Raw genomic sequence first — 17,275 nt, forward strand, 5'->3', positions numbered from 1 at the left:
TCTATATATAAAAAGTCTAGTAGTTTTGTGCCTGTTTTAGATCCTGCGATAGAGGCTTTTTGTCATATGTGTGATAAGGATGTGAGAGAATATTTTTTGCACAGACCACTACATAAAAAGTTTTGCAACCTGAGCAAGCATGAGTGGCAAGCTTTGTTGAATCTGCAGATGGAAGAGTGTGTTATGTTTCGGCCAGCAGACAAGGGTGGGTCATTGGTAGTTTTAGATAAAGTTTTCTATGTAACACAAATGAAGGAAATGTTAAGTAACAGAGATGTCTATGTGGTTATAGGGTTACAGGATTGCACTACATTATTAATGAGATACATAGGATTTTGAATGGTTATTTAGCAGGAAGCATGATTACTTTAGATTTATTTAATTGTTTTAGAACTCTGCTTCTATTAATGCTTACTCTGAATGGCTTACCGAAAATCCATAAGGGGATGGATCAACCACCTATGCAACTTAGTGTCGGGGAAGGGGTGGGCTACATTGTCTGTCCATTTATGTGGAGAAGGAATTGAGACCAACTGTTAATGCTTCATGTACTATTTTATGTGATACTAAACAGTTTTTAGAGGATTTGTTTTTATGTTGAGGCGATTAACAATGTAGATAATCTATTTTTTCTAACCCTGGATGTACCATCTCTTTTCACTTGCATACAGGTCTTAAGATGGTCTGTGAATGTCGCCAAGAACATAGTGACTTTAGTGATGCCTTGATTTGTTCCCTTGTTAGTATTATTCTGGAATATAATGTATTTCTCTTATGGTGTATATTATTGGCAAAAGCAGGGTGTAGCCATGGGCACACCCTGTGCAAATAGTTATGCAAATTTGGTTATGTCCCAATGGGAGCAGGCATTTGTTCTGGATAGTAATAGGTTCTCCCAATATATTGTTTTATTTAAAAGATTTGTGGATGACCTTTTTTTATTATGGCAAGGACTGGAGGAGTTGATTTCTGAATTTGTAGATTATTTACATACTACAACAAGCTTCCTTAGGTTTACGTATAAATATTCATATACAAGAATGGATTTTTTGAATATGGAGATTTTTAAGTTAGAGAATGGGGGCATAGCTACTAAACTGTATAGAAAGCATTGTTGAGTAAACACCACGTTAAGAGGGGATAGTATGTATCCAGCAAGAGTATTTAAAAATGTACTAAAAGGTCAGGGGATGTGGACTTCGAGACTGAATAGCCTACTTTTTGAATCGAATTTGACTATATTGACACAAGAGTTCAGAGATAAGAGGTTACAGGGAAGGTTGAAGTAAGTGGTATGGCAAGAGAAGTCCGATGCTTAAGAGATAACACAGCCCGACCATATTTCTCCAGTAGACATTGTCAAATCATGGACACCTGATCAATGTTAGTCAGAGAGACTGCATTGGTTTTCTGATGCATTATACCAATGACAACAGTAATTTCTGTGACATAGCAAGACCTGCCAATTCTTTTTTATTATCAGATGCTAAGATAGGTAATGCTGTAGGACCATATCCACACTTTGTGTTTAGGAACAAACATTCGTTAACGTGACTTCTTTGCTATGAAAAAAGAAAAGGAAAAAATCCACAGACTAAGACGAACCACACCTTGTGGAAATTGTAATTTTTGTCAGCTTATGGATACTAATAGTGCTTTTCTGCATCCTGTAACAAATCAACAGCATAGGCTGAATGTTGGAGCTACTTGCATTAGCACCAGTGTGATTTACTTGGCTAGCTGTCAGCTATGCTCCTGTTTCTATATAGGAAAAACGGTGAGATTGTTAAGGGAGAGAATAAGGGAACACTTGCAAGCTATCAGGAGTCAAGATTTGAGGAATGCTTTAGCTAAGCATATTTACAAGGAAGGTGATACTCATGCCTTTAGTTTTAGGGTATTGGATATGGTAGAACAAAGCATCAGATTGGGGGATGTTGGGGGATGCTGCTAATACAGTAGAACAGAGAGAGACAAGGTGGATAGTAAGACTACAGGCAGGTGTACATCCAGGGTTGAATGGGCATGTTCCTTTAAAGCCCATTTTAAAGGCATGAACCTTATTTAAATAATTAATTTATTGAAACAATTTGCTTATGTAATGCAGTATTGGTCATGTGATAATGATCTTTTAGTATTTAAGTGGAGTGTGTTTTAGCTTTGTTTGTATTGGTCTGAAGAAGTGCTCAGGGGAGCGTGAAAGCACTAACCTTATATTAAACTACATATTTTATTCTACTCTGATGTGGTGGTTCTGTGGATTTTATTTTGTTTTTCTGGTGTACTTGTTACCTCCACAGACCCTTTGTTCCACAGTGGATTACTTTTTCGTTGTTGCATTTAAAAGTGCTGTCTGAATGATGTATTGCCTTGGGTACCTCTGGCTCAGCTCGAGGTGAAATGCTTGTAGCAGACAATAATGCGACTGTATGGCTGTTTGGCAGGCATAGCAGAAAAATATAAGAAGAAAAGACAAGTATGAATGTCAGCACTTCTGTGATCCATGTTAAATTGTCTGGATTTAGACGCACTGTAACTGAGTAACAAGCTTCTCTGTTATTACTGATACTACTATGAACTTTTTGCCAAAGTTTGTAAAGATGCTGTAAATGCAGTGGTATTGCATTGTTATTGTATGTCAGTGTTGCACATAATAGGTTATCAGTTTGCTAATAGCAAAAAGATGTACTAGCTGTATGCAAAGTATGTCTGCTAAATTACTTCTCAGAGAATGACATTTCTTAACATGTACAGTAGATATAAAAAGTATACACGCCCCTGTTAAAATGCCAGGTTTTTGTGATATAAAAAAAAAGTTACCACAATAAATCAATTCAAAACTTTTCCCATCTTCAGTGTGACCTATAACGTGTACAATTCAATTGAAAAACAAACCTGTTAGGGGGGAAAATATAAAAAATAAAAAGCGGACAATATGCTGGTTGCATAAGTGTGCACACCCTTAAACAAATACTTTGTTGAAGCACCTTTTGATTTTTCTTGGGTAGGAGTCTATTAGCATGGCACATCTTGACTTGGCAATATTTGCCCACTCTTCCTTGCAAAAGCACTCCATATCTGTCAGATTGTGAGGGCATCACTTGTGCACAACCCTCTTCGGGACACCCCACAGATTTTCTATTGGAGTTAGGTCTTGGCCATTCTAAAATTTTATTTTTCTTTTGGTGAAGCCATTCTTTTGTTAATTTGGATGTATGCTTGGGGTCATTGTTGTGTTGAAATGTGAAATTCCTCTTCATCTTTCTAGCAGACGCCTGAAGGTTTTGGGCCAAAAGTGACTGGTATTTGGAACTGTTCATAATTCCCTCCACTTAGACTAAAGCCCCAGTTCCAGCTGAAGAAAGCAACCCCAAAGCATGATACTGCCACCACCGTGGGGATGGTGTTCTTTTGGTGATGCAAAGTGTTGTTTTTGCGCCAAGCATACCTTTTGGAATTGTGGCCACAAAGTTCAACCTTGATCTCATCAGACCATAACACATTTTCCCACATGCTCTTGGAAGACTTGATGTATTTTTTTGCACATTTTTCGCTTGGCCTGGATGTTTTTCTTGTGTAAGAAAAGGCTTCTGTCTTGCAACCCTACCCCATAGTCCAGACATATGGAGAATACGGGAAATTTTTGTCACATGTAGTACACAACCAGTACTTGCCTGAAATTCATGCAGCTCCTTCAGTGTTGCTGTAGGTCTTTTGGTAGTCTCCCTGACCAGTTTTCGTCTCGTCTTTTTATCAATTTTGGAGGGACGGCCAGTTCTTTACAATGTCACTGTTGTACCATATTTTCTCCACTTTTTGATGACTGTTTTCACTGTGTTCCATAGTATATCCAGCGCTGTGGAAAATTTTTTGTACCCTTCTAACTGATACCTGTCAACAATGACATCCATTTGATGCTTTGTAAGCTCTTTCTGAACCATGGCTTTTGTTGTAGCAGACAACTGAGTAAATGTCAGGAAAATCCTACTAGGACAGCTGAACTTTATTTGGGGTTAATCAGAATCTCTCTAATTGATGGCAGGTGTGTACCCAAGAAGACTGAGTGTTGTAATTAAATCAAAAGGTGCTTCAACAAAGTATTAGTTTAAGGGTGTGCACACACAACAAAGTATTAGTTTAAGGGTGTGCACAGTTATACAATCAGTGTATTGTACATTTTTTATGTTTTATATTTTTCCCCTAACAGATTTGTTTTTCAATTGAATTATACAGGTTATAGGTCATATTAAAGGTGGGAAAAGTTTTGAAATGATTTATTGTGGTCTCATTTTTTTATATCACAAAAACTAGACATTTTAATGGGTGTGTACACTTTTTATATCCACTGTAATTACACAGTATTTCTATGTGCAAAATTTTAAATTATTTTTATTCTGTAAGAGATGTCAGATTATGTCTGCAACTGCCTTTGTGCCATGACTTTTAGCCAAAAAGGCCTTTTGGCTCAGTTCATCTAGCCAGGTGACAAATGAAGTAAAGAAAGAAAGCAATGCAACTTGGAGAAAGACAGTAGCAATGACATATTAAACCAGAGTAACAGAAAAAAGCCCTGATAAACGGGTACATATGCTGTACTATGCAGCAAAAAAGTGAGTCATAACCAGTTCTAATGCTGCAACTGCCGTATAAGCTGTTAAATCAGTCATAAATCTCATACTCTTTACCAAATATGTTGCAGTTAAAATATTCAACGTTAAGGGTGTGTCTGCTGCTTTACCAGGAAAACCTTTTTTGCAAACTTGACATTTTGATGTGTAAATTGCACATTCTTATATGTTTTGATGTACTACTGTTGGATTGTTGGATGTAACATGGATTGAGTGCAACATTGTCCTTTATAACGCTGTTGTTTTCTGGGACTCTCTTGATATTTCAAATGCTAAAATATGTATCCTTCAACAGAACGGGTTTCTTTTATATGGTGTCATTTTTTACCCTTTTAACAGTTTACCAGAAGAACAAGTATTGAATGTTTTTTAGTCCATTCTTCCTGTATCTTGTGTGTGTATTGATTGCACTTTCGGCAGAATATTTAACTATTTTCTAGTTTACTTGTCACTTTCCTGTTGTAATTCCACAGCTGTGTAGCTGCAACGGTACAGGCTTTAATTCCATACTGCTGACACATCAGTATGATTCGGTTCTATAGATCTCATGTGTTTGGCCTTATAACTGTATGGCAGATGCATGCTGCTTCCTTGGGCATTGACCAGCACCAGTCACATAAAAAACTTTTACACTGTATCACTGTAGACCAAAGCAGTAACCACTGGCTGCCAAGGATTTTATACACTCCACTCATCGTCGTGCCTGCCAGTCTTTACATTACTTAAAGTAACTGTAACTTGACTAAAATTGCTTTTCACCAACTCACATTCAGTGATTTCCTGGAGGACTCGTACCTTTTCAGTGTCACTGTGATAACCCAGTGCTTTCAGCAAGATCAGGCTGGTGCACCATGATCATTTCACTGTACGCTGTTAGTGTGTAAGCCATGCTTTTCACTTGTAGCTCTTATATTCATACACTCTTCTGAAGATGGTGCAGCAGTTTAACTTCCCGAGTGTACAAATTACCTTTACATAAGCATTCAGCCGCAAATGTCTGAGCATTGAATAATTCGTCTTAAATACACAAACAAGTGTGCACTTGTACAAAGAAATTTAAAACATTTTGAATAGACAAATGACAGAAAATAACTGACTGTCAACTAGCTGTTTTTAACACTGACTTGACTGTAATCTACCTACCTCTGGTTTATGTCCTAGCATTTGCAGTCGTATGTCAGGCAAAGTCCTTGGATAAGAGCTAAACGGGACTGGAAATATGCAGTTCATCTTTCCAACTATAGTTCCTGCAAAAATTAATACAAATCCATATAATACTTTGGAAGAAAGCAGAGACTCCAAGTGACTGTCTTAAAATATTGAGCTAAGCAGCTGCACACTGAACTAAGTAGGAAAAATCATCAAACTAGCTTTTGTTATACAAAAATATATTTTGATTATTTGATAATTCATTACTGTCTGAATAGTACTCAGACCACCAGTTTTCATATTTATTGCAGCACAAGGTTTCTCTTGCTGTTTTGTCATTTACTTTTCTTTCTGTCAGACCATTTTGCTTACACACTGTTGTCATTCACTGGCAATATGTTGTCTCAAGACAAATCAAACTTTATTTATTAATTTGTTTAATTTTGTTCCTGACCCAGTGACTCCCCATACTCTGGAATAGACTACCCATACATGTCAAGCAGAGCGCCTCTTTGGCCCTCTTCATAAGGAACCTCGATGATTGGATGGGAGATGTGAAATTTACCCCGGGGATCACGTCAGTAACCCTGCTAGACAGGTGTCCAGAGAAGTAAATATTGTGGGAAGAAATAGCCAGGGAATTGTTGTGGCTAGGCTTGTATAGGCCCTAGGGCTGTGATAGCCTAGTACCAACCTATGAACCTGTAACATTTAACTGGGGTAGAGCACTGAAATGCATGGACAATTTTCAGATTCAGCCTATGAGTTCTATTTGGTTAAGCGACGTGCTTAGAGTCGCAGAGTTAAACAGATGGCTAAGGGAATCCAATCCCTGGTCCGCAGGAAGCCATTCCTTTATAGATCATAACATTGATCATGTGTGTCAGCTGCAAACTTTGTAGAACATAAGTGTACTAGAGGGGAGGGATAGGTACTGTTCTGGACTTGTTTACTGCCATAGCTCTCAACCTTCCATCTCCAAAATGAGGAACGCTACCTTTCATAATGTGAAAGAAATGGCCAAAATGTGAAGCATCTACTAACAGCTTACAAATAACTTTGTTTAGGAAGCTCATAGGATGGTTAATACGTAATATTTTTAATTATACAACAACCCCCCCCTTTAATATTCCAAAACGTGCACGCTGATTGGTCAGCGTGCACGTTGTAAATCAAAGACTTGTACTAATGGAAAAAGGTCCGGTTGTCCGGACTTTTTCATTAGTATAAGTCTTTTTTTTTGGACAGCAACGGAGAACGGAAGAGCTCCATTGCTGTTATCTCGCTATGTTACATGACCTTCAAACTCAGCAACAGAATCCTGATTTCTTGTACCACACTTTGAGAAATATCTTTTTGATATTGCTTCTCTCAGACTGGGTGACATAAAAGCTGCACAGATAAGATGAGAAACTCAGTTTGGGTTTTACTTTCTCCTCCTGCCTTTTCTGTCGATGCTTGAATAGTGTGTTATGCTGCTTTGACAGTTTGTTTTTCTAATTAGAAATTTTGTATATACTTCTATTTGTAGTTTCACTGGAATAGTAAAGCCCGTTGATTAAATGCTTTTATTTGGAAATTTTGACAGGAAAACTTGCTGATATTATGATATATACATATTTTTTTTGGGGGGGGGATTATTATTTGAGGTGATTGAGTAAGATTACAGCATTTCAATTTTTTGTTTGTTTAAATTCTGATCTTAGCACCATTCTAAAACATTTTGACAGGAATTTTTCATCAATTTATGATTTATTTATTTTCTAATAATATTTTAGGCTGTATCTATTCAATGGATTTGCAAAATCAGGGGACTTCTGTGCATGTATTTTGCATTTTAAACTATGTTGCTGAAAATACTGTCATTTTCTCAGTGCAGTGTTCAGAGTGATATCCCCTACAGAAATTGTCTTTAGATTCCTGTTTAGAAGGAGAATATTGGGATTTTTCCATCTTACTGGGCTGACCATGCAGCCAGAATTTGGAATTGAGCTGGCTAGTTTCTTGTCCCCTGACTTGATGGCCTTGCCCCCCCTGAAAGAATAAGTCAAAAATATGCCTCAGCCTATGGTTTATGACTCAGCAGTAACCTCTGCTTCGGGCCTGAGGTGGTGGTAGTGCCACAGCTGTGTACTGTTACCTGTCGAGGGGGTGCAGAATGTGTTTACCAGTATTGATACTCTTCTCCCCCCAGGGGATTCTTTCAGTTGTGTATGCTAAAAAGAGACAGAAAGCCCGCCAGGTGGTAGAAAAGCAATCTCTGAATATACCAGTTTGAGTGAAATGTAGTAGTGTTTTTTTAAACCATAAGATAATTGTCAACAGCAATGAAAAAAAATTAGAAACTCTGTTTCTGGTGGTGGTAATGGCACAATGTGGATATAAACTCTTCACTTTTGTTAAAAGTAATATAGAATTTATTTTTATTTATTTTTATAATTTGATGATTGGGTGTGTGATGATGTGAATTACTGCCAGCTTTGTCAGAAGTAGTAGGGCTGTGGATGTATAACATATGCCTACATAGCTAGCTGGAGTTTTGTAAAGAATTATGTCATTTGTATGTCAAACTGCTTTGTACAAATCATTGTGTTGAAAATGTATTTGTAAAGCTGCTTCTGTTAAAAAAAAAAAAAAATCCAACAGTGTGTACTACTGGACAGAAAAACTGATTAAATGTATATATTGTAACAGAGGATACTAGAAGAGAAGCGGTTAAATCTCAGTCCAGCTAACTTTGAAACATGGTCTGAAATTAAATTACCTGGTTTAGGCCATAAGGATAGTGTCTTACAGTTCTGATCACAGCCGGAGACAAAATGTCTGTGAAACCAGGACTAGGAATCCTACTGTATTGTCCTTAGGGGTGAACTAATTGCTACCCTGGAAGGGTGGAAGTTTTTAAATGGTTTTATAGCTTACAGATGCTGTAACACATCTCAGCAAAGCTGTGTGTGTGTGTGTGTGTGTGTGTGTGTGTTAATGACACACACATGCTAGATTCTGGTTCAGTTGCTAGTAAAGGGGGAAGTATGGGAACCAGAAGTCAGATGATCAGATGTGCGTGATGTCATTCTGTAATCCAGCACTAAAATGATATTTTAATACTAGAATGAGCCGAAGTCTCAGAGCAGTCTATTTTTGGAACTGACAAGACCACACACCCACTTCATCTTGCCTTGCTTTATTAAGCAAGTAAAAAACAGTAATTCTCTAGATCAGTCAGGCTAATATAGTTTGATTAGTAAAGTACTGTTTTTCTGTATCTGTGTGAATCTAGGATTCAAACTCTGGTGTTTGTTGTAAGTAGCTATTTAATATTTTCATGTTCTTTTATTATTTATTATTAAAAATATTTAAACTTTTCAGTGTGGCTTAATTTTTTAGATAATATTTTAAACTTAGAGTACTTGTATTTATTTAATGACACGGTGGCCACTCCGGAAAACCTTGCTGCATTAGTTAAACACTACCATTTGTATTACTATTAATTTTACTCCCTATAGTTAGGTACTCTTGTAAGTGCCTTAGAGTAGCTAGCTTGGAGGCAGTACCACATACCTTATAGTCTGGACAGAGGCAGCATAGCTAGTAAATCTGTGCCAGCCTTTCCCAGACCCAGATGTGTGTGTGTGTGTGTGTGTGTGTGTGTGTGTGTGTGTGTGTGTGTGTGTGTGTGTCTGTGTATTGCCAGCTACTTGGAGCAGGGAACACAGAGCAGTGGTTTCACAAAGAGTGTGGTTGCAGACTTGGCTTGGAACACTTTGTTGAGGACTCAACTCTACAGCTGTATCAGTGGGGAGTCTTATTGCGGGCCTTGAGAAAGGGAATAACAGCCTCTGTACTGAGTATAGGTTCATAGATGTGTACTAGGCTAATGGCCCTGGAGCCTTTACAAGCCTAGCCCATAGGATTACCCTGACATTGTGCCACCCAACCTTAGTTCCTAGTGCCTCTGTCGAGGGGGTTCCCTGTGTGCTCTTAAGGGAAATTGTGCTTGGTGCAGACAGCTGCATCTGATTTTTGTTCTAAGTGAACGTCCCTCCAGTGTCAGTGGTGAGGATTAAGGCTTCTTGATTACTGACCCATAAGAGGGACATCACAGGATGGGTGGCTGGTTTGTGGAACCTTTCCAGGCAAGTCTTGTGCTGCATTGAGGAAAAACCAGCTCACCTGGAGAAAACCCATGTAAGCATGGGAAAACATGCAGACTTCACACTGGCAAGTGACCAGAAGTGAAGACCACCTATATCCTGGAGCTGTGAAGCAGAGAGCTTATCACTGAACCAGCATGTTGCACTTTTATTCATGCTGCTAATTTCTCATAACTGTTCAGGGTCCTTTGACCCTCTGCCTAACTTCAGATATCAGCAAAAAGAGGAGTTGTACCAGAACCACAAAGACTCCACGTACCACCAGAAATCACTGTTTATTCACTTGTACCAGAACCATGAAGACTCCACGTACAACCAGAAAACACTTTATTCACTAGTGAATAAACAGTGTTTTCTGGTGGTACGTGGAGTCTTTGTGGTTCTGGTACAACTCCTTTTTTTGCTGTGGACTTAATGATTGCACCAGTTTGCTGGCCAAGTCAGTTTGCTGGCCAAGTTTTCATAGTGTTCACTTAACTTCAGGAACCAAAGCAAGAACAATTTAATCTAAGTACAGAAAATATGTTTAGAGTACTTCTGCTACTTTTTCTCAAAACAGTTGCTTTGCATTTGCTTGCCTTATGTCTTCAAGCTGAAATCCAACATGCAGTAATTATTTGGTTGTTGGACTTGTTATCCAAAGACATATCTGGTTGAGAGGTGTATTAGATTTTCAGGGAGCCTAAGCATTGAAGTTGAGTTGTCTGTGGGGTACCACCTTCCCCAAATACATGTGTGAGAGCATGCACACATACTTCAGTGTGTTTTAGAACACTACCCCCACGAGCTTTAATAAAATACATTTTGTTAAAGACATGACCAATGAGGTAGAGTGCATGGATTGGATAGACAAAAACATATTCCATTTTAGATGCAGCTGAAGCAAAGCAGAAGCATGACTGCATTCCCCTGAACATGAAAACTAGATTTATGTAGAAAAAGGAACTGCAACTGTACACTGTTTATGTTTTGATTACCAGAGTTTCCAGCTGGGTGAGACTGTTTTTCACTGGAGGTGGGGGTAGAAAAGCTCCAAATAAAAACTGAGCTTGCAGGCACAGAACAACAAAATAGTATAAACCTGTGCACAGTAACACATAACTTTTACAGTTCAGGTACACAGAAAACAATGCTTGTCAGGTCAATGTTCAGGAGCATGTTAAGATTAATCAGTACGTGTAGAATATGACAACAGAATATTTTATCACAGACAGTGGTAATGCAGTGTTACCGTAGTAGTAGCACTTTAGTAGTTCAGGTAATTATATAGAATTGTCACTACCTAGGGAAAGTAGTATACCACACAAGTTTAGAGCGACTTTGGAGCTTTCAAACTTTTATCCACTGCTTTGCAGCAACTGAAAAGTATCTGTCTAATCTCCACGTCTTTGCTGCTACTTAAACACTTCAGTAATGGCATGTTTATTTTTACTGGTTATTTAATGTCTGTGGTAATGGACTGGTTTGCAATGACCATTGTCATTTTTTGGCAAAGGAGTCTGAGCACAGATTTTCCAAGGCATCAGCCATAATAAAGTTAAATATATCACACATAAAAAAATAATAAAATAAATAAAAGGAGTCTAACAAATTAGCATTGGAACAGTTTACAAAGAAGACAAGGACTGCAAATACTGCTTATATCATTAGTAAATGTTTTTAGTGTAGTTCTAGTTTTAACATAAGTATTTTTACTTGAAACAAAACAGGAACATGCCAAAATCTCATCTGCTTAGTCACTTTAATTTGTTTTTAGGATTTCTAATACTAGTTTTGACTTGTATATTAATATATTGGTTTCAGGTTTATTGTACATATTGTAAATAGTTATGATTTAATCTGTTTTTTTAATGCAATCTATTTTATTAATCTGTTACGTGAATATTCAGTTCTTGTTATGTTTTGTAAATATTGTCAAAATCGCAATAAAATGCTTTTAAGAACCAAAATCTTATACGCATGGGAACTGCTGTATCAAGTACAAAACTGAAAGCTGCTCAAATATTTCTTAACCATCTGTGAAGATGTACAGTTTTGACAAGTTCACAGAAAAATTTGATTCATGTAAATGATTTACTGTACTGGGGGTTTCTCCTTTCTGAATCCACAGCGTTGACTATAGTAGCAGTTTAAAGGGAGTATGGAGACCCCGCCCAAAAGAAAATCAAATGCAGTTTCATTGATTTGGTTGTTAATCATGAGTGCATTGAGTAAATGCACTTTTTTCAGTTGAGATCAACTCAGGGAAATTTTTGTCTAGAAATCTGTCACATAATTAATGCTTCAGGAACAGTTAAGTAGGTACAGTTAATTTTTTTTTTTCTTAAAGGGACATGGTCAATTCCACCAATTTTAGGTATTTGTAATGTAGTCATTTGAACTGCACTGCATAGGTTAACACAGAGGGTTATGATTGGGTCTCTGATCATGAGTGTTATGTATTTGTGACATGGATGCCAAGGAATTCAGCTTGAGCAAAGCTTGAGAAGTAACTGTTTGCATCCAGTTGAGACATAATTACTGGTTATGTCTGTGGGACACTATCATAACTCCTTGTAGTGCATGGTGTTTTATATACTGTGTGCTACGCATTTAAGAAAAAAAAAAGCCAAAGTATTTTACCAGCTTTGAAAGCCAATAAAACATTTATTGAGTGCTGTCGCATAAATACCAAGTAAGGAAAATAGCATTTTTTTAATACTGCCCTAATTTAATTAAGTTACTTACAAATTGTCCGTAAACATCCATGTACATAGGAGGAAAGATATTCAGGCATCATTGAGAGTGAAGGAACATCCCTTCTATTATACCCAACTGTAGCAGCACTTAGGGTGTATACTAATTGTTGCATACCTCTGAAAGCGCTGTTACAGTCGGGTCTCGCACTAAAGAAATCTAACAGGTTTATCTTTTTGCCAGTTGTGGAGCATAATCACGGCACTCCGTGCATTGCAAAATCATTATACCAGTGACAAGTTCAAATAGGTTACTTTTAAGAGAACTTGTGCTGCCTTTTTGTTAAGTTGTTCAGGATTTATTTTGTTGTAAATGTGATTTCCTTCACAAAATGCATTTGAAGAAAATACACGGCAATAGTTCCACAACAAGCTAGAGTTTCCATCCATCTAATGCTGTCACGTTTCATCCAGCTCCTATAGCAATCCTATGAACAGCTGATGCCATCCAGAGACTTTACTAGGCAAGTAGGGAATGGCAGATTGTCTTCTATCTCACACATGCCCCCATAGCCGGCCTTAGGCATAGGCCAACTAGGTGGCCGCCTAGGGCGCCGCTGTAGCAGGGGTGCTTTTCCAGTATTTATTTGGTGTAGGTAGACTAGGATGGGGCCTCCAGATGGTTTGGTAGGTGGTGCCGTGGAGCCCTTTTGCCTAGGGCACCAGTTGACCTAAGGCCGCTACTGCATGCCCCCTACAGACACTTATAACTCTACCTGCTGCATTTTTTAGGGAGTATTTTTCTTAACCAGGTAAAGCCCATTAGGGTCATAATGTTTTGTTTTTTTTAAGTGTGACCCTGAAGCTTTTGTCTGGTTAAATGAGTTGTTTTGAGTACCAAGGGCGACTGTGAGGGGATCACACTAGGGTCATATGATTTTAACTTATTGTTCATTCACAACTAAGTATGTTACACTGCATGATATCTTGCACTAGAGTCCTACTTTCTGTGTGCCCCCACCCCACATGTTTGTGTGTACATAGGCATATGTATGTACATGTGTAAGACCCCCCCCTACACACACACACACACACACACACACACACACACACACACACACACACACGTAGCACATATGTATGTACACATGCAATGATTGATTACATAAAGAGGAGGTAGTTTTTATATAGTTTTTTTTTTTTTTGGTCAGGAAGAGGGGCTTGTCTGCACCACATGAGATAGACCAGGTACATTATTTTTATATGTAAGAGAGGAGAAAAACCTGTAAAAATTTAGAAATGCACAGTTCTGTAGGTCACAACCAAAAATTATGATCCATTATAGATTGCTTGCCAAATCTCAAATGAATTTCCAAGCACACTGACTGGTGTTAAAGATGACCCTTTAGGGGATATCAATAATATGACTATTTCACTAGTAGGTCCTCAATGAGCTACTGATACGACTTCTAGGTTTGTTAATGTTACAGCTACGAACCAGTACTAAACATGTCATGTGACTTGCATTGTTAAAGTGCCTTGTAAAACACTGCAAAAGTTTAAGAATGTGGTTGGTTCTCTGTGAAATTATTCTTAAAGTAATGTAAACAGTAGCCTTTCATATAGCAGTGTAATAATGCATAGCGCACACTGTACTTTATTCTGCAATTTGTCCCTGCTTAATCCTAGAGGCAGCATCTTAGAGGCATCCTAGAGATCAGCATGATCATTTGTTGTTGCTGCTTAATAAAGAATGGCTCACTAAGTTATTGGTTAGCTGACTATCTTGACCGAAAATGATGACTGTGTTTACTTGAGGCATGGCACTTCAGAAAGGTACACTGTGACAATTTCATTTTTGTAAAATGTCTGCCTCTACTGGGAATATTTATGAAGTGAGACGTATCCGAAGGCCTAGTTCAGCATTGCCCTACAATAAATGGCTGAAGGTTTGGGGTTTTCTTCATCTGAGGTGGGCAATGCAAATAAAGAAATTAAATAAAAATAAAAGACTTGAACTGAGGGCCACAACCAAAAGTACTTTTCCCCTCTCCCAAAGACTGACCCTTTGGAATCCTGGTATACTCTTGAGATGCTTCCTTTCACACCTAGAAAAGCTGGCATAATCTGTGTCAGCTCTTAAAGGAGGTGGTTATGTCTAGTGTGAGTTCAAAACTAATTCACTGCCCTGACCATGTAAGATTCCTTCACTGTGCACAGTCTGAAGGTCCATGCAAAACAGCACCAAACAAATGGCACTATAGTGAGCAAAAAAAAAAAAATTATATGAAAAGGTACATAAATATTTTTGAATGGTTTTAGTTATTATAAATAAAAAGTCTACACTTGTAGGTTCATTGGTGTTTACTAGGATAACGAACACAAGGGCCTTTTTTAAGCCTAGTCATGCATCCCAAATCTGTTGACAAGCTGTGGTACCCTTGATAAGTGTAAGAAGGGGCTTGGGAGGTGAAACATTAACACGCAGTAGCCCGAGAGATGAACAATTTACAGGCTACTTATGTCCATTAGAGACATAGGTGCCAAACCAGAGGTGAATTTCCTGTTCCCCATCCAGTTGCCCAAGTTGCACTTGAATTAGGTTAGGGAGGAACTCTGTTTTACATGTATGGGGAGCCTCTTCCAGAGGAGGGGGTAGTCTTTGGGATACATACCTGTCTCTACAGCAAGTCCTATTTATATCACAGGCAAGGTTTAAGTATTTAGAATTGGTAATTCTGATGCTGTTTATTATGCATATAGGCAAGAGGTCCATCAGAGTGGGTTCTGACAATGCCTTATATGCCAGGTGTAGATGTCCCCTCAACAGCTCTTAAGAGACAGAATACAGGGATAGGGCCTTGAGGTGGTCTGCACAGGACATGCTGCTTACACCCCGTATTCTTTTAGTGAGGAACCTCTGTGGATATTCCAGTTGTTGGATGTGCCTGGTTTAAGTACATACCGAAGGGAGCATTGTACTCAATGATAGGTCTGGTAAATGCTGAATGCAGTGGAACAATTACTTCCTTGGACCTAGATGCTATATCTTTGTTTATAAGTTGCTCAGCATAGAATGATTTCCTCACTGCTGTAGATGCATGGTGGTTAAACACTAGATTACTGTCTATGTCCCCAAGTCCCTGACTATTCATCAGCTGTTAGGGGTGGTGTTATCAATATGATAGTTACCAGGGGTGGTTGACTTCCAGAAGGATACTATTATACATTTCTTTGCATTTAGTTTTAGTCCATGGCTGTGGCACCAGTTGCTTAACTCTATCTACTCTTCTTGGAGAACATTAGTGTCAGTGGGTGATTCAGTGACCGCTCCTCATTTGCAATCATCTGCAAATATAGTCGGCACAGTGGTGCAGTGGTTAACATTGTCACCTCACAGCAAGAGGTTCTCCGGTTCGATTCTCGGCTGGGGTGCTCCTTGTGTGGTTTGCATGTTCTCCTTGTGTTGTGGGTGGGTTTCCCTTACTCGGTTTCTCCCCACATTCAAAGACATGCATCTCTCCCATTTCTTCTCCCGGCTCTCCGCTGAACAGGCTCTGTGGAACCTAGTCGGGGACATTCCAAAAAAAAAAAAATAAAATAAAAAAAATAAAATAAAAATAGTCATCCAGATGCCATTGACATTGGCCTCAACTTCAGAGAAGTAAATGCCAAAAAGGAGTGGTCCCTGTACCCATCTCTGAGAGACTCCGCTTGTGACTGGTGCCTCTGTAGAGGTGGACTCCCCTATTCTAACTTTTCCTGGGTCCTGTCTGTGAGCCAGATGGCTATCTATTGGGTGACATAAGAGTTTGTACCTAACATCTTAAGTTTGTCAACAATGCCTGAGTGGGTGATTATGTCAAATGCTTTGGCCAGGTCAGGGTAGGTAGTATGAACCATTTTGCCCTCATCCATTGCTTTGGTGACCTTCTCAAAGAAGTCCACCAGGCTGAGTAAGCATGACCTTCCTGTGATGAAACTGAATTGGGTTGGGTCCAGTGTTTGGAAGTTTCCTGTGTCATTACAAATCATTCCATGGCTTTGCATATGAGACTAGTGAGACTTATGGAGCTGTAGTTTGTTTCCAGGGTCTGTAGATGGCCCACCTTTGTGCTGAGGGATGACAGTTTCTGTCCTCCATTCATGAGGCACAAAGCCACTTTGGAGGCTACAGTGAAATAGCAATTACAGAGAGACTGATAGATCATGTCTCATCCTGTTTAAAAGGCATCCTGGGATATTATCTGGGCCCATTGATGCAGTGTTTTTGGCTTTAGAAAAACATTAAAGACCTATTCCCTAGTGATAGCAGGAGGAGTTCTATTTGATTGTATTTCCTGAGGGTAGGTTGATGGGGAGAGAGGGGTAACGTTGGACCTGAATTTGTCAGACAGAAGGTTTGCTATACCTTCTAGCTCAGTATAGGTGGTTCCATTTAACAGTGAGCTCTGCACACAATTGTGTATTGCCATTGAGGTTGCGGACGTAGCTAAAGAATGGCTTGTGGTTGTCTTTTACCTGGAAGACCAAATTTGCCTCAAATTTGGCTTTGGCAGAATTTATTTGTCCTCTGAGTTGTTTTAGTTTGAGAGTGCTTTTATCCTGCTGGGTGTTGCACCTCCTAATTTTTGCCATGATTTTCTTCTTTCTGTTACACAGCTTATTG

General features: G+C 38.7%; 1 protein-coding gene across 1 annotated transcript in view; it reads left to right on the forward strand.

The window, feature by feature from the left end:
- LRCH1 (leucine rich repeats and calponin homology domain containing 1) overlaps positions 1-17,275 on the forward strand; it is a gene marked incomplete in the record, with an annotated part of 1,693,846 nt that overhangs the window by 774,206 nt on the left and 902,365 nt on the right. The window contains 1 exon segment of the mRNA XM_044072038.1: positions 10,114-10,292. Within this exon segment, the coding sequence (XP_043927973.1) occupies positions 10,114-10,292 (179 nt within the window).

This window comes from Protopterus annectens, chromosome 5.part0 (assembly GCF_019279795.1).
Source record: "Protopterus annectens isolate FY-2018-M chromosome 5.part0, PAN1.0, whole genome shotgun sequence".
NCBI lineage: Eukaryota > Metazoa > Chordata > Ceratodontiformes > Protopteridae > Protopterus > Protopterus annectens.